At 35.0% G+C, this 21,959-nt stretch overlaps 2 protein-coding genes across 2 annotated transcripts in view; both read left to right on the forward strand.

The window, feature by feature from the left end:
• LOC111622241 (peroxisomal carnitine O-octanoyltransferase-like) overlaps positions 1 to 19,284 on the forward strand; it is a 28,732-nt gene extending 9,448 nt beyond the window's left edge. The window contains exons 4-17 of the mRNA XM_023364593.1: positions 4,816 to 4,985; positions 5,240 to 5,367; positions 7,629 to 7,843; positions 12,646 to 12,724; positions 12,910 to 13,003; positions 13,082 to 13,201; positions 13,280 to 13,379; positions 14,928 to 15,035; positions 15,104 to 15,234; positions 16,674 to 16,797; positions 18,100 to 18,178; positions 18,364 to 18,457; positions 18,536 to 18,655; positions 18,734 to 19,284. Of these exons, the coding sequence (XP_023220361.1) occupies positions 4,816 to 4,985; positions 5,240 to 5,367; positions 7,629 to 7,843; positions 12,646 to 12,724; positions 12,910 to 13,003; positions 13,082 to 13,201; positions 13,280 to 13,379; positions 14,928 to 15,035; positions 15,104 to 15,234; positions 16,674 to 16,797; positions 18,100 to 18,178; positions 18,364 to 18,457; positions 18,536 to 18,655; positions 18,734 to 18,854 (1,683 nt within the window). The 3' untranslated portion in view covers positions 18,855 to 19,284. The remainder of the gene's footprint in view (positions 1 to 4,815; positions 4,986 to 5,239; positions 5,368 to 7,628; positions 7,844 to 12,645; positions 12,725 to 12,909; positions 13,004 to 13,081; positions 13,202 to 13,279; positions 13,380 to 14,927; positions 15,036 to 15,103; positions 15,235 to 16,673; positions 16,798 to 18,099; positions 18,179 to 18,363; positions 18,458 to 18,535; positions 18,656 to 18,733) is intronic.
• Positions 12,452 to 14,508, forward strand: LOC111622226 (peroxisomal carnitine O-octanoyltransferase-like). Its single transcript, XM_023364579.1, has 4 exons — positions 12,452 to 12,724; positions 12,910 to 13,003; positions 13,082 to 13,201; positions 13,280 to 14,508. Exons 1-4 carry the CDS (start codon positions 12,658 to 12,660, stop codon positions 13,398 to 13,400), a joined length of 402 nt encoding a protein of 133 aa, XP_023220347.1. The 5' UTR covers positions 12,452 to 12,657; the 3' UTR covers positions 13,401 to 14,508.
• Positions 19,285 to 21,959: the final 2,675 nt, after the last annotated feature.

Consider the following 21,959-nt stretch of genomic DNA (forward strand, 5'->3'; position numbering starts at 1 on the left):
CAGCATTTAAGTTTGAATCTGTTTTATTAATTGGCACCATACACAGTTTTTTTTAGGTTGTCCTTCATAAGTTCTTATGGCAGAAATGAGTTCAAGGTCTTGACCTTCAATATATATTTACATCTTTAAACAGAAAATTCTGTTTGTTTTTCTCATTCATTTTTGTAATTTTAGATAACAGAATTATAAAATTTATTAATCATTTCTAAACTTGAAAATTAAAATTTGTTTATAATAATGCATACCTTTAAAACTGATTAATTCATTAGAGCAGTGTTTCCCAACCTGTGTGCTGCAACACACTTGTGTGTCATGACAAACAAGTGTGCTGCAAGAGGTATATGAAAGAAATATTAAATATTTTTTAGAATTTTGAATAAGCTCTCTTTTAAAATTTCATTTATTTTTTACCTTTTTACCATCATCCAACCGAAGAGAGAATAAAGTATTTGCTAAAATGCAAATCATCGAAAAATTTATTGCATTGACATATTCCCTCACAAAAGTTTTGTACATTTATGCGTATGCCAGCATCCAACTCTTTGGAGCTTTTACGTAGTAGGGATGCTGTATAATACAGTTGTATATAAAATCACTTTAATCTGTGTCGGTTGATTTTCTCACAGCAACTCCAAGTTATTACTTTTTTACAAACAGGACAGAAATTATTATACCTTTCCTTATATACATAATATTTTTGAAAAATGCAATAAAAATCTTAAAATAAAGTTAATTTGGCCCCATCTTTGACAAAAAAAATATTGCAAAACATATGTAACAGAATTAATAATCAGCATAACAACATAAATAACCAAAATAATGACCTTAAGAGAGAAGGAACAGTATATAAAATAAAATGCAATTGTAATAACCCTAAAATGTATATAGGTGAAACTGGAAAAACATTAGAAAAAAGAACTAAAGAGTATGAAGCAGCAATATAATAATTAATCATGGTTTCAACATTCTAAAAGTACAGTAATAATTGTATAATAAATAGAAATAACATCAAAATACTACATAATGAAAAAGACTCATATAAAATAAAATTTAAAGAATATATAGAAATTTTAAACTAATAAATATCTCAGATGGCATGGACTTTTCGGTATTTTTGTTAACTAAATAACTTTTTTTAACTATATTTAACTGTTATATTTGATGCAATTATTTCTTTTGTAATAAGCAGAAACATGTATGAAAGTGTATTACGATTGTGGCAATTTTAAAAATTATGGTGTGTCACGGGAATCTTATTAAATTCAAAGCATTGTTTCTAATCCAAAAAGATTGGGAGAAACACTATTAGAATAATGTAAATTATAACTAATCATTATGTATTTGCATACATAATGATTAGTTATAATTTACATTATTCTAACATTATTCATTATGCAAACGTTGCATGTATTATCTGGAGTTGTGTCATATAGTTTAATGTAATCCTGTATTAAATTATTTTATTATGTAAATAACTGTGAAAAATATAAAAGTTTACTTAGTAATTTAAGTAAAAATTATTTATTTATTTTTACATATATTTGGAAATGTCTTAGGACCGTAGATTTCTAATTATAATAACAATATAAACACAATTTACAATAAAATAACAATTAAAAATTATATAACAATAATAAAAATTATAGAAAGTATAAAACTTTTAAAAGTATAGTTGGTATTTATTTTTTACATACTGATATTTTAATTTATTAGAAATTATAAGTAATTCTTACTAAAATATTAAATAATTAAGTTTTGTAAAGAATGCATTGACATAATCTATGCAGAAAATCATAATGTAATAGATGTTCCACTTGGTTTGCATGCTTGACATTACAGTAAAAGTATGATCTATGGCTAGATAGATGGTAATGGGAGTGTATATACATGATGCAGTATATGTTCTTCTAAGGGTTTGAGCCATTAATTATAGATCAAACCAGTGTAAGTGTTAGTCAACCTGGTCCCTACCGTCCACTAGTGGGCAATTTGAGCTTTTGTGGTGGTCGATAGGGGTTTTGTCTGATGTTGAAGCTACTTTCCATTATCACTGCACATCTATGACTCACTGATAGAGCAGGTTGTACTGTAACAGTGGCCATCACTTTAGTTGAGCTCACTTTGTGGCGGATTGTGTTGCCAGATTTAGCTACTTTTTTCAGTTTGACATAAAAAAAAAACACTTGATGCACTGGCAGAAAAATTTCTGTGTATTGTAAACATATGCAAAATATAAATAACAATAAATAAAATTTAATCAAAACATTTTATTCTTTTTTTAAGTCCATGTAAGCTTAATCTGACATGCGCTATGTTGGATTTATTAAAAAACAAAAAAGGTTTGAAATTTGTTATTTGGTTACGCATTTGTTGTTTTGTGGTTTTTATTATTATAATAAAAATATTGATACAAAGTTATAAAATATTAGAAGAATTTGAATAAATTAGAATCAGAAGACGAATTTGGTAAATTGAAACAATTATTGAACTTCTGGAAATTACATATTTATTTTAATCAAGAAATAGTAACTTAAGGTAAATTAGAGGTACTTCAGCAGTTCATAATCTTAAAAATCATTGAAACTAACATTTAAAACATGTGTTTAATATAATGAATTAGTTCCAAAGTTTCTTGTGATTATTATCAACAGCAAGGATTAAGGTTCTGGAAGCTGTCTACAAGGGAAAGGTATGTTGTGAGTGTATGCACTTTCATCATTATATTAAAACTGGTTTTTAAATATTAGTTTTATAGATAAAAATGTGTTCTTCTGAAATTCATAAATCTTGTTTCCATAAATCACATGAAGGCAGTGGCGTGCCGTGACATTTGATGATAGGGAAGCTGTGTTTCTGTAAGAAGCCGACTTCCAGGGGCAATCAGTTAATTCTTTAAATGTATTTTTAATAGATTATTTATCTGACGTAATTAATAAATAAAGAAGTTCAATATAATTACCTCTGTTATTAGATTCAATAGATTCCCTATGCCAATTCTTGCTTTGATAAAAACGTATAACATCTATTAATTTAAATATATCTATTAGCTGTAACTATCTCGTTATAATTTTCAATATTTATTTTATATTATTTATTAATGTTAAATTCTATTCTGCTTTGATTTCCAAATTGCTTCAAATACGATTTTTTTGTGTCTTTTGCCAGCTAAATTGTCAAAGCCATTCTTATTCCATACACTAATTTCATTTGAAAATAGTAGGCGAGCCAACAAAACAATTTTTGCATTTTTATGCATTTACAGAGCCATTTTATCATGAAAATGTCAAACAAATTTTTTTTGAAGTGTTTATATTTAACTTAGGCATTGGCCTTTCTCTTTTAATAATGTTTTCTTTTTCATTATATGATCTCGAGCCAAAACTTTTTTAAAATAAATTTTCAATATCGCAATTACATTCCGAATNGACGCGACAGGGTTGTTGTAGATTTTAAACATTTCTCACCATAGCTGTAAAAATCTAAATATGTTAAACTTAATAGATTGTCTGTCATTTGTTTTCTAACTAATTCATTTTAGGACCACAGAATTTTCCAAAATTTACAACTTTTCGGTCACCCTCGTTGAACTGGAAAAATTTCTGTCTTTATTACATCTAATATTTTGAAGAAATCGGTCCCCACTGTACTCGGCTAGAGATTGATTCGGTTAAGCTTTCGTTTAAGTAAAATTTCGGCTCTTTCATCAGGGTTTTGTTTATGTTTCCAATTCCCTAATCGCTTAATTATTTAACTACTTCTTAAGTAGAAATAAGTCAAAACCGGTTACTTTGTACTCAAATATTTGTAGTGTTGGGAAAGAAGTGGAAATACAAATTTTTATGACAAACGGATACATAAATCATAAATTTAAGGAAAATAAATTCTAGAGCTTTTTCTGTACCTCATGCATCTCTCTCATTCATTAAATTTAGTTGTAAATGATGCTGTCAAAGTAACGGTTAATTTTTTAACATTATACAAGAATTGTACACATTTTTTTCTACATCCCCTTAAAGATGGGATATACGAAATCGTAATATCACATTGAAATTCGTGAGTAATATAAAGTGGGAGAATGCAATAAAAATATCAAATATTTTAATGGATTTTTTAAAACTCCTGTCAACTATACAGAACTATCTTAAAAACATACCAGTAAATTCTTATCAGTCAGGTTAAGTTATAAATCTACTCACAGTTCACATAATCGGGCGAGGGTGGCCAAATATCTAGTGGGTAGGCGGCTAACAGCCTGGAACTGGTCCCAGATAGAATTGGATGCGGTATATGTGTAGCATCCACCCAAGGTCATAGGCTTCCACCAGCTAAACTGGGTGAGGTTGGTACTCTGTAAAGCACGTGTGTGAATCTGGCTTTCGGATGCTGACAATACAGCGCTTCCATTCCGCCACTAATATTCGAATATACAATAGCGATGTTATCTTTCTTTCACGTGTAGTATAGAAATTTGTAATAAGATATATAATGCGGTTATAATAAAATATTGCGCGATTCTTTTCGTATAATTAAAATTAATATGTATTTATTTTTTAGAAAATACGAGGGAAGCGGCACATCCACTGCTTCCAATGATTGCATGCCACTGCATGAAGGACAAAATAGTTTTTATATTTTATATTCTTACACATACCCGTAAACTTAATAAAATGTGTGATGAATGTGAATTTCTGTATAAATATATATAAATAAACTATTTTTATAATTACATTCATTTTTATTATGTTCAAAGTACTAATAAATTTTAGATTGTATGACAAAATACATTATACTTAATCTATTTAAATTATTTTGCAGCTAGAAAAATGGTGGGAGGATATTGCATATTTGTCACAGAGATCTCCAATGATTCCGTTAATGAACATGGCTGGATATGTGCCCGACGTCATGTCTCTGGCCAAAAATCAGATAGAAATTTCTGCTCTTAATATTCATTACTATGCACAGTTTTGGAAATTAATCAGAACGTAAGTTATGTGATAATGCTTTTAAGAAATTAGAAATAATCTTTTTTATTGTTTTAATATTGTGTAACTTGCAATGTTACTTTTTGGATGGCAGATTTAATACAACTTGGTGTGGAGTGACCATATAAAAATTCATATACATAAATTTTTATCATAACATATTGGCATTTAATCATAATCTTACTAAATGTTTTATTTATGACAATTTTTTGCTTATTATTTCTACATTAAAATGTTTGCAATAATTATTTTAGAGAGCAGTTAAGGCCGTATTATAACTCCAAAAACATTCCGTGGAGCATGGACCAGTTTCTACGTCTATTCAACACATGTCGTATTCCCGGGGAAACGAAAGACAGACTCGTTAATTATTTTAAAACAGGTGAGTGGTAATTTTTACATATCATTCTGTGAAGTCGAGGTAGAGTAAAGTCTTATTTGGAAGCATTTAAATAAATGGTTTACACAAAAGTTTCTAACAAGAATTGAATAACATATAGTTAACAGAACAAACAAAAGTTAATTTGGATTTTTATTTTGCTTTCTATATCTAATCATTCTCAAAACTTGATTATTTGATTGCAATTAAATGCTAGTAATAAATATGACACATGATTTTCATACATTTTATTTTTTATTTATTTTTGTAACAAAATATTGTACACGACACAATAACATAAACATAGAACATAAATAGACGTTCGTATGTGCAGAGTGAAATAATTCTATTCTGTTAAAAGTACTATTTCTTTGGATACAGTTCTGTTTAGATCGTATAATTCAACTTATCGCTTCTATTACGTTTTTCAAATATTAATATGTAACTGGTTTAAACATTGTTATTTTGTAGGAATTATCATGTCTACATATTTCAGAAATACTAGCCTATCAGTAACTTTATATTACCCAGAAGCAGTTCAGAAGTTACAATATTTCCCTCCTCAGTGAGCTTTCTTTCAAACGAATCACAAGCACTTTTTTGATACTACAATATTTCAATATTCCAATTATTATTATTTTTTTATTATTTCCGTAATAAAATCATTTCTTTCTGTGTTTTTTCTTTAAATCATACACATTCCACATGGTTATTGCCATCATTACTTTCATTTGTTGTTCCTCACCTCATTCTACAACCTATTTAGTTGGAGAATGAGGTGAAGAACAACAAATAAAATTTTATTATGGAAATAGTATTAAAAAAAAATAACAATTCGAATATTGAAATATTGTAGTATCAAAACAAGTGTTTGTGCTTTGTTGGATTGTTTGAAAGAAAGCCACTAAGGAGGGAAATATTGTAATTTCCAAAATGCATCTGGGTAACATAAAGTTATTGATAGGCTAGTATTTCTGGAATATGTGGATATGATAATTCCTAGAGAATAATGGTATTTGAACCAGTTACATATTGCTATTTAGATCAATTTGGGTCTAAGAACACTGAGATCTAAGAACACTGAGATGGGGAAAGCATTTTCTTTACACTAAGAAATCTGAGTTTCAATGTTCCAGGATTTAAGAGTTTGTTTTGAGTGACTGGACTTGGATACATTGATCATATTCCTTGCATTTCACTCTCACTTTGCTCTTTATGAGCAAATTGAAAACAGTTTGCCTGTGAAAACTAAAATTGAGAAGTAAATGGAGATAAATTGCCACATAATCTATACTATGCTGGTGTCTTATGTCAAACAAATTAGTCTATTGAATATTAGCATTCCTCTTTATTAACTACTCTAAGATTGGTTTTTGGTGTTTAATTAAGAATCCTAAATATCAAAATTTTACATTTTAGTAAGATAATTTATAAAAAAAGTTATTTTATCATTTAATTTGATTGAATTCGTGAAGTTCTAACTAAATAAAAAATATGAAGTAACTCAGGTATCTTTTAATATATTTTTTAAGAATATTCAATAAAGTACAGTTATTTAAAATTTCATAATACAGTAGAACGTCAATTATCTGAAAAATCTATTAACTGAAATTGACTTCAGAGTATTCATTTCAGAAATTATGGCATTTTATGTAATAACGATTATTGGCAATCTTTTTTATGCCCATTATAGAGTTATTTCATTTCAACACTATCGTTAGGTTTTATTTGCTATGGTTCAAATAGAAAAGCGCGAGCAAATGCTTTGCTGTGTTCATATGCAGTGAAACATATGACATATTAGAAATAGCATTGATGTAGTTAGAAATGCAACTCATACCAGAATTTCCAACTTTTGTGATGATCAAGTAAGCCAGGGATTTATCAGCATTAAAAAGAGAAAACAAAACTATATAAAAGAAAGCAAAATAAATGACAAAATAAAGAACTGTAATAAATAATTTTTGTGTGAGTATTATACTTTTTTTAATATAAACTTTATTATAATGAATTTTTTCTCTGAATTCAAAGTTTTATTAATAATTTGTAGATTGCAATGAATGACTAATGCTTATTTTTAAATAAATTAGATTTTTTATTTCATATGTATTAAATTCTATGCATTAACGTTTTTTTATTATTGTACTAGAATTAAAATTGACACATTTTTACTTTATTTAATAATTTTAGTTACAATTATAATTTTGATTCATATATTAAAAGTTTTTAGTCATTATAATTATTTAATGTATTTCTTTTTAAAGAATCCGAAGGTGAACAGGGACCAACTCACATTATAGTCTTGTGTAAGGGCCACATTTTTGCGTTCGACATTGTGGATGACAGGGGAGAACCCCTTACTGCTCTTGAGTGCGAGAGGCAGCTTCAGTACATTTCCGACCTTTGCAGTAGTGCCGGCCAGGGACCTGGGTTAGGATCTCTGACGGTGGCTGACAGACTCACCTGGGCAAAGGTTTGCCAATTTTAAATTGTTTTTCTTCTATTGGGTTGAACCAAAAGTTCATTCAGTTTTTAGAAATAAATAAAATATACTATTTTGAAATAAATGAAAACGTTTAATCCACAATGTATTCACTGTTCTGTTCAATAACCTTACACCACTTGACGGGTAGTTTCATAATTCTGTCTGTGCAGAATTGGGTGGGTTTCTGATTGAAGAAATTATCAATGTGATTTTTGATACCTTCTAGAGATTGAAATTCTATGCCATTTAAATTATTCTGCAGTGAATGAAAAAGATGATAGTCTGAGGGAACAAAATCTGGAGAATATGCAGGTTGACTCAAAACATCCCAGTTAAAGTCTAGAAGTTTTTGGCGCACGTTTAACGATATGTGCGGTCTTGCATTATCATGATGGAATACCACTCCCCATCGATTTGCAAGTTCTGGACGTTTTTGATGCACTGCAGCCTTTAGTTTATCCAGTTGGAGACAATATTTATTGGAATTAATTGTTTGGTTGTTGGGTAAAAGCTTGTAATAAAGAACCCCTTTCCAGTCCCACCAAACTGAAATCATTACTTTTCTGGGATGCAAACCAGCTTCAGGTTGTGGCACTGGAGGATCACCTGGCTTACTCCAAGATCTCTTGCACTGAATATTGTTGTAAACGATCCATTTTTCATCATCCGTTATTAATCGCTTTAAAAAGGGATCATCATTGCGTTTTAAAAGTGAATCACATACAGAAACACGCTCAATAAGGTTTCGTTCACTTAACTTATGGGGAACCCAAACATCATAACGGGAAGTATATCCAAGGCTAGCCAAATGTCTGACAACAGATGTTTGGGATATTTTTAAGATGTCGGCTATCTCTCATGTTGTTTTATGCTGATCATTTTGAATTAAAGCTGTTACGAACTCATCTTCTATGGTTGAAGGTCATCCAGACCGAGGTGCATCTTTGAGAGAAAAATCGCCCTCCCTGAATTTTGAAAACCATTTCTGGCATGTCCAATCAGTAACTGCATCCTCCCCATATACAGCACATATCTTTTTTTGAGTTTTTGTTGCATTTTTTCCTTTTTGGAAATAATAGAGCATCAGATGTCGAAAATGCACCTTCTTATCTTCCATTTTAATGTTTTTTTTTCTTTAAAAGTTAACAAAATTTTAAAAAATAGCTGAAATTAAACTTACGTAATAAATATGCAGATATTCGTAATGTCAACCTAAACAAGTTAAAACTCGATAAGCACAACAGAGGCGCCATAGACGAGCAATTATGTAAATACCCGAACAAACTTTTGGTTCAACCCAATATATAATGCACAAGTTTTGAGTAATTGAAAGAATAAATATATGAACAGAATTTATTTCAACTTTTTATTTATTAATAATTAAACTTTAAAAAGGATCTCTACACACATAGTGTACGCACAGAAGAATCTTATATAGTAGATGCTATTCAATTGTTCATGTTTTGTATTCTGTGACAAGAACTAAAGTTCAAAACTTTGCCAGAACATTGAAATTCTATAAAAGATTTTAACTTAAAGTAAAGAAAGCAAAGAAAATTGAAGTTAAATATTTTAGCAAACCTTTGATTTAAGGTAATAAAATTACCAGAAGCTTGACCTTATTACCTTTCAAACAAAATAGAACATAAAATATTTTATATTTTATTCTGTTGTTGTTTCATTATCAGGTTGGTTAACAAAAGTATTCTATAAAAAACAAAACACAATTACTGGTTAATATTAATAAAATACTTTTCACTATGTCACTAAACCAATAAATCAGCAAAAGAACCACTTTGAAAGTGAATATTTTTGTCCATTTTTAATCAAACTCAAATCCAGCCTGAAAATGCCTTTTAAAAAATGAACATAAACGTTTACTTTCCAAAGTAAATGGTTATTTTGCTGGTTTATTCATTTAGTGATATAATGGAAATTTTATTAAAAGTATTCTATATTGATTAGAAAGTTGGTTTAAACCAAATACCTGATTGCGAGATTTATTGGACCACTAAGGATCAGCTAAGCACTAATTACTCAGCTGAATTAATCAATGCATGTGTAACAGTTGATGATGTTTTAAATAACTCTATCATTTTCAATCTGAGTTAAGACCAATCAATGAGTTATCTTTGTGTATGGACAGTTGAAGTGGAATGCAACTGTTCCATTCCACTTATTCCACTTTCAGCTGTTTACATCTGAATAGGGTCCATAAACCCAGTCAAAAACTTTAGAATTTTTAAACTTCATCAACCGTTAAAGGTGTATTGATCAATTCAGGCTATATTTGAGCTACTAATTTAGTTAACTATATACTTTTGTAAAGGTAAGTAAATAGTCTTTATGCATTTAGACCAATTATATAATTAATTAAATTATTAGATAAGCATAGCTCAATAACAGGCAATTAGATATTTTGTTTAATATTAACAAATTGGGCATGATCATTGCTTAAGTAACTTGTTTAACAAAATTACAAAAAAATATAATTCATAAAAATTTTAAAAAAGAAATTTTAAGAAAACAAAATGTAAACTTTTATTTAATTTTTTTTTCAATGCATCAATAAAAGATAAACTATGTGAATATTTACTTTTAAAAATTTCTCTGCTAAAATTGCATCTAATTTAGAACTATTAAAGATTATTATATAGACCAGGGGTGGCCAACCTGCGGCTCGCGAGCCACATGCGGCTCTTTGAAGGATTATTTGTGGCTCTCAATAAATGTACCCGAGTTCCCTTTTCATTTTTGTGTTGTTATATTTTAAAAAATTATTATCGTTTCGTACGTGTTTCAAAATGTCTTTTAAATTACTAACAACAAATATGAAAGACTAAGTGCAACGTTGTAACAAATTTCATTTCCGTCCAAGTTAAGAATGATATGACTCATCGAAAACTGCGCGAACGAACATAAACAGTGGCGTAATCGTCCGTTATCGACCGACTCCAGACCGATTTTGAATTTGTAAACTGTCATTGCAACGGACAGTTGACATTGTGCTCTGGAGGAAACAATTTGTATCACTCTTGCTACGGATATAATATGTAATCTGGAATTTTTTGCACACCTTTTTAATACGTATTTAATTGTGGCTCGCGAAAAATTTCAAATTTTGAAAAATGGCTCGGACTATCAAGGAGCTTGGCCACCCTGGATATAGACTATCTCGAAAGTAACTTCTGTTTTCTTTTTATTATTAAAAAAACATCATTACAATGAAACTTTTGCCCTGTTTTTCACATAGTATCCAGCCAAATTTAAATACTTGTCATAGTGTTTTACAAGTTTTGTATTCCATTGTTGTAAAACATCACTGCCTGTGATTTCAGCCATGTCAATGATCACTTCATGAAGAATTGCATGCAAAATCTGTGGAAACTCACTAGAAAGTTCTGAAAGTGTGAATCAACATTTCTCTCTAACCCGTTCATCAATCTTCTGTATGAGTTCATCTGTCACCACGGACAGCTGGCCACATCTGTGGTCACTATGGGCATCTGTCTGACCATTTTTGAACATACAATACCATTGTCTCACTGTACTTTCATCCATATTCTCTCCATAAACTTTGCATGGTTAATGATGGATTTCAACAGCTTTACAGTTGTTTTTAAATAATAATGATCAAACGAACAATTATGGGTCAATTTAAATTACAAGGATCCTACAAGGAAAAGTCATTGTCAAGATTTTAAAGTATATGTTTTTAATGTCATATCATTGGTTATTTTTAATGAAGAATTTTATTTTATCTTCGAGTTGTAAACATTGTCTCTGGCTGAAATTTATAAAAGGATAATGTTTTAAACTGGCCCAAAATTGTTTGTTCTGCTATTGTTATTGGGCTGCAATATGAAAAAATCATAGACCTATAAATTCCCACTGTAATATTAACAAAATCTGTCTGGCCTTCCTTAATCTTGAGAATGGAGTTAGATGCATGAAAGTCAAGACCAGATATAGAAGGCTTAGGGACATGTGGCCCCAATTATCTATATACAAACTTCCAATGCAATCCAGAAGTCATGTTACTTCAGTTCAAAACTTTTCCCCTGAAACGAGTTAGATAGATGACTGGCACGACTCCATTGCTAATGGAAAAGTATGATCTACAGGGGCAAAACACTACAGTACTAATTGAGGTGGAAAGCATATATTTTAAATGAAATAAAGTAAAAATATGATTAAAAATTGCATCCCGCATTGTGTTGATATCACAATAAATAATTGTTTGTTTAAATATGTAAATAATCCTTGGGACAGTGTACAGTTTTTGCTAACAGAAATCTTATCACTGTGCATTCCTCACAGCTGGCAGGATTCTGACTGGCAGTGCACATTTTGAATAGCTATTGTGGCAAGACAATGGGAGCACAGTCTGCACTCACTTACAGCGAGGCCGGATGGCCGAGCGGTCAAGGCGGCAGCCTACTGCTCTGGGGGACCTGGGTTCGAATCCGAACGGGTCGAAAAATCTCCAGGAATTTTTCGGGGGGTGGTCCATTCGGATATGTCGGGCCCCGTCCCTCACCACCCAGCAGCCCCATTGTGGGCCTAGCCGAACCCATAATGGGCTTGCGAAAAGAGGCCCACTTAGTGCCCACAGAGCCGAAAAAAAATTAAGTAAGCGGATCAATGGCTTAATCCGTTTAGTACGAAACGAACTACACCATTGGCCGACTTACTGGTTGGTTCTGCTCTTAACATTTGACCTGCCTGCACGCGTAGCGAATTACGGCACAAATTGAAAGAAATAAGAGTTTATTAACCACGATGTTCTTTTGTAGCCGTCGGAGCAGATGAAATTACTGAGGAGAGCCATCGAAAAATTCACCCACTTAATGGCCGAGTGTACAAATAATAGAGGTAAATTTTTCTTCTTATCTGCCAGTAGGAATCAAAATCATTATTTTTGTTTCCAGGCTAATAAAATATTAATACGAGATTTATGGTGGCCGGGCCTACGGGTTCAAACTGCGGCTTTTAGGCTATATCTTAATTTTCTAGAGACTAAAGATTATTTTAAGTAAGTGTTTTATTGTGTATTTAAGGGTGTGACAGACACTTCCTGGGACTTTTTATGATCTGCATGGAAAACGGAGATCCCATTCCGGAAATATTCTTGGATCCTTCCTGGGAAAAGAGGTAAAAATTTAATTTTTTAACTCTCGGCCGCCACCAGCTTATTTAAAGTAACTTGTTATTGTTATTGTAACTTGTTAGCGGAGGAAGCGGAAAGTTCATCCTGTCCACCAGCTGTACGGGTTACACATCGGTAACGGGCGGAGTCATGCCCATGGTAGAGAACGGTTACGGTTGTTTCTACAACGTAGAGAATAACAGGTGAGGCGTCGCTTTTCCAACTTCACTAATCCTAACACCGCCGAAGGCGGCCACTGACCACCCCTGAAATTTTTGTAGGATCGGTTTCTGCATCACCGCTTTCCGCAAGAATCCTGGAACCGTGCCCGAGAGGTTGTTCGAGAGCCTGTGTCACGCCTTGTCCGACATGCAGTATATCGTCACCACCTCCAACCTGTGAATCCCGGACGGGACTCGGTGGCTCCCGCTCTTCCGGACCAGAAACCCAATGGATTTTTAATTAATAGCGTCCGGGTCAATCGGGCCGGATGCTATTATTTTTAAGAGACGACGCAACCAGTTTAGTTTTGAAACTGCCTTAAAAATCGCCTAGGGGCGTTTAGAGGAGGCAATATGGCTGTCGGACGGTACTCCTGTTTGCATCGACCTGGACGGAAATTGTTACTTACCGTCGAATTTCTTTATTTTCGTAATTCCCGTCGCCCGTTACGGCGGCGGATGGTCTGGAATAATTCAGGAAACGTCCCGGAATTACTGGCCACCCCAACTGCCTCCCCGCCGCACCGGTTCGCGGAATCATCGCGTCTGTCGATTTTTCGGAATATTTTTCAAATTCCGTTAAGAATTTTCCGTCCTTTCGGATTTTTACCGGCCACTCTCGTCTCCCCCGCCAAACTAGAGAATTCTTTACATTAAAGAATTCCCCCGTTAAATTCGCCACGCCAACGACCGGATGGGAACTGCCACCTTCGATCCCCCCATTAAATTTTGACGGACCCGAGAAAATGCAACGCGCGAGAAACCATTTTGTTATCGTTGTTAAGTTTTTGTATTGTTTTAAGATTTTTTCAAACGGTAAAGTAAATAAATTAGTACTTAAAAACACTGGTGCTTGTGTTGGATGGGGGAAAAATACACCTCGTCTACGACGGATATCGTATAATGCCAATGGAAGAAAGAGTAACGGGGCAATCAAGACACTAAGATTGCGGAACTTCTGGAAATGCGCCAAGGACGAATTTTAAACTTCGGAAGTATCGGTAATGCCGGAACGCCGAAGTTGTGCCACACCCCATTTACTTAATCTAAGCGGGGATCTCCGTAATGTAAAATCCCTGCCAACGATTGGTATACCGCGCCGGGCGTTGGCCCAACAACTGAAGAAAAGGCGAAAACCAAAGACCGGATTGATTTGGCAATTTCTTGCCAAAATTTCCTCCAGGAACGAATTTGCTTCCTTTGTATCGCTGCAAGATTTGCGCCAAAAGGTGCAGGACTCCCCCACAAAAGATGTCTCGGAGAAAAGTTCGGAATACGTCCGCCATTTTGTTTAAGATTCTTATTTCGGGAATGAGAAATAAAAGTTTTTTTTTCCTCCCTAAAGAACGAAATGCTAAAACGAGATACGATCTCCGATGGCGCGTTATCCTATGGGCAAAAAGGGCAATAGCCCGAAGCCCCCGCTCACACCGGGTTCCTAACTAATCTTGTATAAAAATAAATACTTCGCGAAAAAATCCCTCGAAGAACAATGTCTTAGGGGACACCGTATAAGGTGTCGACTTAATTCAAATTTGCTGCTTCCCACCAAGCCATAACGCGCCACTGACGATNCATAATCTTCGGGTTATTTATACAGAAATTTGGGAGTTTTCGAGGTTCTACTGTACTTTGTATATATTGAATTATTTCCAGAAATTTTGATGTAAACAAAGTTGTTATTCATTAATTTTTGGCTGTTAATTAGGGAACAAGATCGATAAGAAATCTTCCTAATCCTCAAAGATTAGAGTTTGTCATTGACGATCGCATCATAACTGCAGTAGAATCGGCACGACTTCAGTTTCGGGAACTGGTAAGTTCGAATCGATCGAATTTAAAGAGGTAAAGATAGAAATCAAATTTATTGCTATCGTTCTTTAGGCTAATGACGTCCAGTGCTTTTGTGATGGCTATTCCCAATATGGTAAAGATTTTCTTCGGCCACTAAAGCTTCACCCAGAAGCTTATGTTCAAATGGCAATACAGTTGGCTTATTATAGGCTGCATGGTCGGTATGTATCTCATTAATGTGTACCTTAAATTATATGTTATGCCTGTGCAATAGCTTAACATTCCATATTTTGATGACACTTAAATCATTTTAATACTATAACATATATGTAACATATCATCTATTACTACTAGGAGGTAAGCCCAGTGTTGCCCAGGCAAAAAAAAAGTACAAACATTAAGATTATTAGATTATTTCGTAAATTCTAGCCTTTCTATTACATTATAGTATTTGATTTATACAAACACCAAACATTATATTATGTAAGGGTTTATCACACCAAATGACCAAACTAACTCATTTTAAAAATTCTTTAAATTGTGTACAGTAGAGGAAGAAAATTTTTAAAATGTGTTAGATTGGGCCCTTGGTGTGATAACCTTTGTAGTTATATAAATCAAATACTATAATATAACAAATATTAAAATGAAAACCATATAAAGAGTTTGGTTATTTCAGCCTGCCATTGTCACTTTTATTGCAATACTCAGATGTACGAAATGGCATAATTTCATTAGTCAAGTAGACACCAATTGAAAAAATATCTTAAATTTTTTAAGATATCGTATTGTTTTCTAACGTTAGCACTAACAAACTGTTTTATTCACAGCTGAATATTAAAGGATATTCTACAAACAAAATCAAATTTTGCAAAAATGGACCCAAATATTTAAACTCGGCACCTTCAAAAATCACTTAAATCATGTTTTATGCAGGCATGTAATTTTCTTATTTGAATGCCACTATACTAATGGGTCCAATAGGAAAAAGGGACTGTTGCAGATGGAAGTTGAAATTAACCAAAAGTAATCATTGATCTCCTCCCAGAAGAGAGGATGGTCAATGAATACTACTTAATACTGGTCTACTATTTATATTTGAATAGTGATCAGTGTTGGATAGCTTATGATGGTCCCTCGTGTCATCAAAATTGCTGATCTTAACATCTGAAAGACTTGAATGGTAGAAACGGTTATGGTTGTTTCTACAATGTAGAGAATAACAGGTGCGGCTTAGTGATGCTTTACCAGCGTCGCTAATCCTAACACTGCCAAAGGCGGCCCACTGTACACCCCTGAAATTTTCGCATGATTGATTTCTGCATCATCGCTTTTCACTTGATATAAGATTTGTTTAAATAAAAAATGTTGTAAAAATGCGTTGAGAATAATTGAATTTATGTGATTCCATAAAAAACCTGGTGAAACCAGGTTGAAAAAGCGAAACTCAGCAAAAACATCTGAGTAAAGGAAACTTTTGAAAGTTGCGGCATAAAAATAGTGGATGCATATTTGACAGCTGTAGATAATATAGATTTAAGTCCTACTTTATCTTTTCTTCTAGAATTTTTTTAATTCATTAAATTAAAAATTAATTTAAAGGTAATCTTGTAGTAGTCTGAAAAAATTCAACACTAGTTGTATTTAATGTTAATTTTAGTCCTGCCCCGACCTATGTCACGGCTTCCACCAGACAGTTTTATCATGGTCGTACGGAAACCTGCAGGTCCTGTTTTCCGGAAGCCATCGACTGGGTCAAATCGATGATGGACGACGTCACCGCGGTGAGTATAAGTTTACCTAAAGGTGCATTTTAATGGTGCATAAAATGGAAGTTTTCTTATCGGTAAAGCCGATAAGAAAACTTCCATAATTTTATGCAGCAGTGTCTAAGCAATGTATATCCAATAAAAATTGCTATAATAGAAATAAAAGCTTTGAAAATCCACAACAGTCGTTTAGAAGGTACAGAAGTTGGACAAAATAATGTGGACACCTGTGTAAAAGTAGTCACTTGCAGAACTCGCAGAGACCTAAGGTCCAAACAAGCATTCAACTTGACGTCACCGGTGTTTTTATGTTATTTTGTCCAACTTACACAAACATTTGACTTCCATTTTATTTCGTTTCTGTTAGTAGTTTATTGTAGAGTAAATGAATATTGAGATGGAATTGCCTAATTTGCATAAGGGTGCAAAATAGAAATTCCCGGATATGGGAATCTGCAAAATCCTGGATATGCCAATGAAATGACCATAGGTCTTTGGAAAGGCACATCTGGGATTTTGAAAGTAAGGGTGCTGCGCAAGGCATATTCCTATTGTTTTTTGAAGAATGCCAACAATTACTTTAGCTGCGTGATCTCATCGAATTGAAATCGTGCCATATGCGTGTCGTATTTATTTTTTATTTTAAATAACAAAACCGCTTGCTTTGGTATTAAGGGGTGCCGCAATACCTTAAGTGCCCCATTACATACATTTCTGGATCAGTTGAAGAATATCCACTGCCAGCCGAAGAGGGAAAGCAGTTTGACCAGTTAAAATTGTCAGTTAATCCGTGTTGCATGACCCTTTGACTTTTAAACACATAATCTTTGGGTTATTTATACAGAAATTTGGGATCATGTGTCTTAATTGAGAATGACGGGCAAAATTTAACAAAATTATTTGTAATAAATACACTCGACCCTGGCTTTACATTACACTTTAATTGGTGGCCAGATGGCCGAGCGGTCAAGGTGACAGCCTACTGCTCTGAGGGACCTGGGATTGAATCCAGACGAGTGAAAAAATCCCCTGGAATTTTTCGAGGGTTGTCCATCCAGATATGTCTGGCTGCCCCATTGTGGGCCTAGCTGAACCCATAATGGGCTTGCGAAAAGAGGCCCACTTAGTGCCCAAAGAGCAGAAAAAAAATTAAGTAAGCGGATCAATGGCTTAATCCGTTTAGTACGAAACGAACTACACCATTGGCCGACTTACTGGTTGGTTCTGCTCTTAACATTTGACCTGCCTGCACGCGTAGCGAATTACGGCACAAATTGAAAGAAATAAGAGTTTATTAACCACGATGTTCTTTTGTAGCCGTCGGAGCAGATGAAATTACTGAGGAGAGCCATCGAAAAATTCACCCACTTAATGGCCGAGTGTACAAATAATAGAGGTAAATTTTTCTTCTTATCTGCCAGTAGGAATCAAAATCATTATTTTTGTTTCCAGGCTAATAAAATATTAATACGAGATTTATGGTGGCCGGGCCTACGGGTTCAAACTGCGGCTTTTAGGCTATATCTTAATTTTCTAGAGACTAAAGATTATTTTAAGTAAGTGTTTTATTGTGTATTTAAGGGTGTGACAGACACTTCCTGGGACTTTTTATGATCTGCATGGAAAACGGAGATCCCATTCCGGAAATATTCTTGGATCCTTCCTGGGAAAAGAGGTAAAAATTTAATTTTTTAACTCTCGGCCGCCACCAGCTTATTTAAAGTAACTTGTTATTGTTATTGTAACTCGTTAGCGGAGGAAGCGGAAAGTTCATCCTGTCCACCAGCTGTACGGGTTACACATCGGTAACGGGCGGAGTCATGCCCATGGTAGAGAACGGTTACGGTTGTTTCTACAACGTAGAGAATAACAGGTGAGGCGTCGCTTTTCCAACTTCACTAATCCTAACACCGCCGAAGGCGGCCACTGACCACCCCTGAAATTTTTGCAGGATCGGTTTCTGCATCACCGCTTTCCGCAAGAATCCTGGAACCGTGCCCGAGAGGTTGTTCGAGAGCCTGTGTCACGCCTTGTCCGACATGCAGTATATCGTCACCACCTCCAACCTGTGAATCCCGGACGGGACTCGGTGGCTCCCGCTCTTCCGGACCAGAAACCCAATGGATTTTTAATTAATAGCGTCCGGGTCAATCGGGCCGGATGCTATTATTTTTAAGAGACGACGCAACCAGTTTAGTTTTGAAACTGCCTTAAAAATCGCCTAGGGGCGTTTAGAGGAGGCAATATGGCTGTCGGACGGTACTCCTGTTTGCATCGACCTGGACGGAAATTGTTACTTACCGTCGAATTTCTTTATTTTCGTAATTCCCGTCGCCCGTTACGGCGGCGGATGGTCTGGAATAATTCAGGAAACGTCCCGGAATTACTGGCCACCCCAACTGCCTCCCCGCCGCACCGGTTCGCGGAATCATCGCGTCTGTCGATTTTTCGGAATATTTTTCAAATTCCGTTAAGAATTTTCCGTCCTTTCGGATTTTTACCGGCCACTCTNTTTTTTTTTTTTTTTTTTTTCGGGGGCGAAGGACGAGCACGCGCTGTCGTTTAATTATCACGCCGACAATTCCGTTTCCCGTCGTGGTTTAATCGCAATTTTCCGCGTTATTTTAATTTACCGTCATTAGATGGCAGCACCTCTTCGGAAGTTTAATCTGTTATTAACGGGTGTTATAATACTCGCGTGTAAACGTTCTTTTAATGTTTTCGAGATTTTAAAACATCAAAAACTATTAAAGAACTCGCTGCATAATTTATTCTTTGTTTCCTTTAAACGAGCGCAGGGAGACGAGAAATGTTTTGATAACAAAGTTTGACTCTGTACTTGTGTAGCGTGGGTGGATGGCGGACAAATGGCAATTTGTTCGGCCGTGTCAATGTTGTGTACGTGTATCTATCATTCGACAGAGACTTTTTCGTGTCTATTTTATACATACACGAAAGCCACCTTCGAAATAATCGTGTTATTTACATCCTCAGACGAAATGATACCCGCTTACGGGTGTGGTATAACAATTAAAAGACACCCGAAAGTGTGACGCTTTATTTAAATTTTACGTGTTGAAGCTCGTGGTAACGTAAAAGCCTCAAACTTGTCAACTTAACCGGACATCTCCCCTTTTCACACGGTACGTAATTAATCGATTTTAATTGTTTATAACTTCCGTTACGATCGATCTCTCGCACTTTTATCGCGCGAAATGGTCGAGTGGCAAAGTTTGGCGCTAGTTTCCGATAAACCCATCGAAGAAATTTCTCAGAAACACCTTAATTTACAGTTTATTTATAGTTTATAGCCTTTACAAACGTAACATTCTATATTTAAGAATTCCATCGTGACGCTCCAGATGGTTACGTTTGAAAAATCTAGTCTGTTTGTAAGGAAGAAATCCTCGTTTATGACAGGTTCCAGGTGACGAAGTACACCAGTAAGTCTATACATTTCGTTACCTCTCGTTTGCGTACGACTGTGTTACGATGTAATGTCTTCTACCTTTAATTTACTTGCCACGAAACGATAAAAACTCCCGGTTCCGAGGTTCTTTATCGTGTATACAAAGGTATTACAGTGACGATGTCCACGCTCTCTGATGCGACCAGCGCGCCTAACAGGAATTTAGGCCTGGGGGTCAAAAATAAAAACAATATTACGTGCGCCCAACGGAAAATAGACGCGATAAACCAACAAAACACGAGAACAAAGCAATCGCTGACGATTGCTTTGTTCTCGTATCGTCTCTCCTTACCTGGCCAGTGCAGGATGGTGTCTCCCGTGGCCAGGATAGCTTCTTTTGTGGCGGCGAGTGCAAAGTTCACCCGTCCTCGTCCGTACAAGAGTCTCCTTTTCTGTGCCTAACATGCAGGGATGGCTTCTTTCCTTCCGGTTCCGCTTCAATTCTATCGCGATACGACAAAAGTCGCGCGAGATCCTAGTAAAAATCGCAGCGGTAGACGTACAGTACCGTAATTATGACCCGTATCTGATCGTATTGTATGTAAATTGAAAGACCGTTTAGTGTTTTAAATGATTTTTAATTTAAAAAAAGAATGTAACGAGCCTTTATCGGGGACTAACTTCATATTAACCGCAATTACGGCGCTTGGCATTCTCTTGAAAAGTCGATTTTTATTCAGTTTTTACCCATTGTAATCCAAAGATTAGTTTTAATTGCCTAAAAGTTAGGCCAAACTAGATTTTTGTTCTTATTGTTTACCATTTCGTCCCTAACCTAAATACGTTTAGCAAAATACGACGTCTCCGATCACTCTTTCCTCACCCCGCTGTTGTGTTACGTCACGCATTGCACCCCTCGACTCCGTTTCCTCTCCATTCATCACCCTTTCGCCAAGCGGGGTGCTGCCGGAAGTCATCGCTTAACCCGGAAGAAGAATCGTAATTCGGTGACGGGAAGTTACGTTAACGTCACTTCTTGTTCCTTACGTCACGCTACGTTACGTCACGTCGCGTCGCGTGGAAAGGATAAGAATTCGAACCCGGAACCATAAGAATTGTTTGTTTTTACAATAGAATTTTCAGTCGTTTACGTCCAGCGGAACCTTTTTTCTGGATTCCTCAGAAAATTGAAAATCCGAGGAATTGCTTCGGAGCGAATCTCGTGATAAACGAGTGCGAGAGGTACGCCCGCCAACCGAGGGGGGATGAAAGAGAAGAGCGAGCTACGCCCCGTGCGGTCCTTCTCTCTCTCATGTAAAATTCAGGCGTCCGCAGAGAGGGGGAGGGAGATGGATGAAGGGTGTGGTCGGTCGAGTTCGAAATCGAAGAGCGCGCGAGACGGCCGACTTCCGGGTCGGACAATGCGGAGCGGGTGGGGTGTCCGCGCCGTTCTCTTTCTCTTCCGTAGGGGGCGGGTTAATAATTTATCCGCTCTGGCTTTTCCGAAAATTAGTCATCGTCCTTCTCCATAGATGGCGCCGAACAATTCGCCGGTCTTCTTCGGAAACGTCACGTCCTCGCGTAAATCCTCCACCTTTAACCTCGGTGAACATTACGCGATTACGTAGTTCTCGGTCACCCCCCCGCGCAATCAATTGAGCTATTTCATTTGATCAATCGAAATCTATATTGTGGCACGTCTTTTTTTATCCCCTGGTGTTACCGGTTGTATGCCCATAATGGGAATACAGTAAAAATTAACAATACC

The sequence above is a fragment of the Centruroides sculpturatus genome, unplaced genomic scaffold, assembly GCF_000671375.1.
Source record: "Centruroides sculpturatus isolate CEXI.00-Female unplaced genomic scaffold, Cexi_2.0 scaffold219, whole genome shotgun sequence".
NCBI classification, from domain to species: Eukaryota; Metazoa; Arthropoda; class Arachnida; order Scorpiones; family Buthidae; genus Centruroides; species Centruroides sculpturatus.

Excerpts from the sequence above, each read along its gene's own strand:
- LOC111622226 (XM_023364579.1), top strand. The coding sequence starts at position 12,658 with ATGAAATTACTGAGGAGAGCCATCGAAAAATTCACCCACTTAATGGCC. Across the intron at positions 12,725-12,909 it reads CGAGTGTACAAATAATAGAG|GGTGTGACAGACACTTCCTG; the intron begins GTAAATTTTTCT and ends TGTGTATTTAAG. Across the intron at positions 13,004-13,081 it reads GATCCTTCCTGGGAAAAGAG|CGGAGGAAGCGGAAAGTTCA; the intron begins GTAAAAATTTAA and ends GTAACTTGTTAG.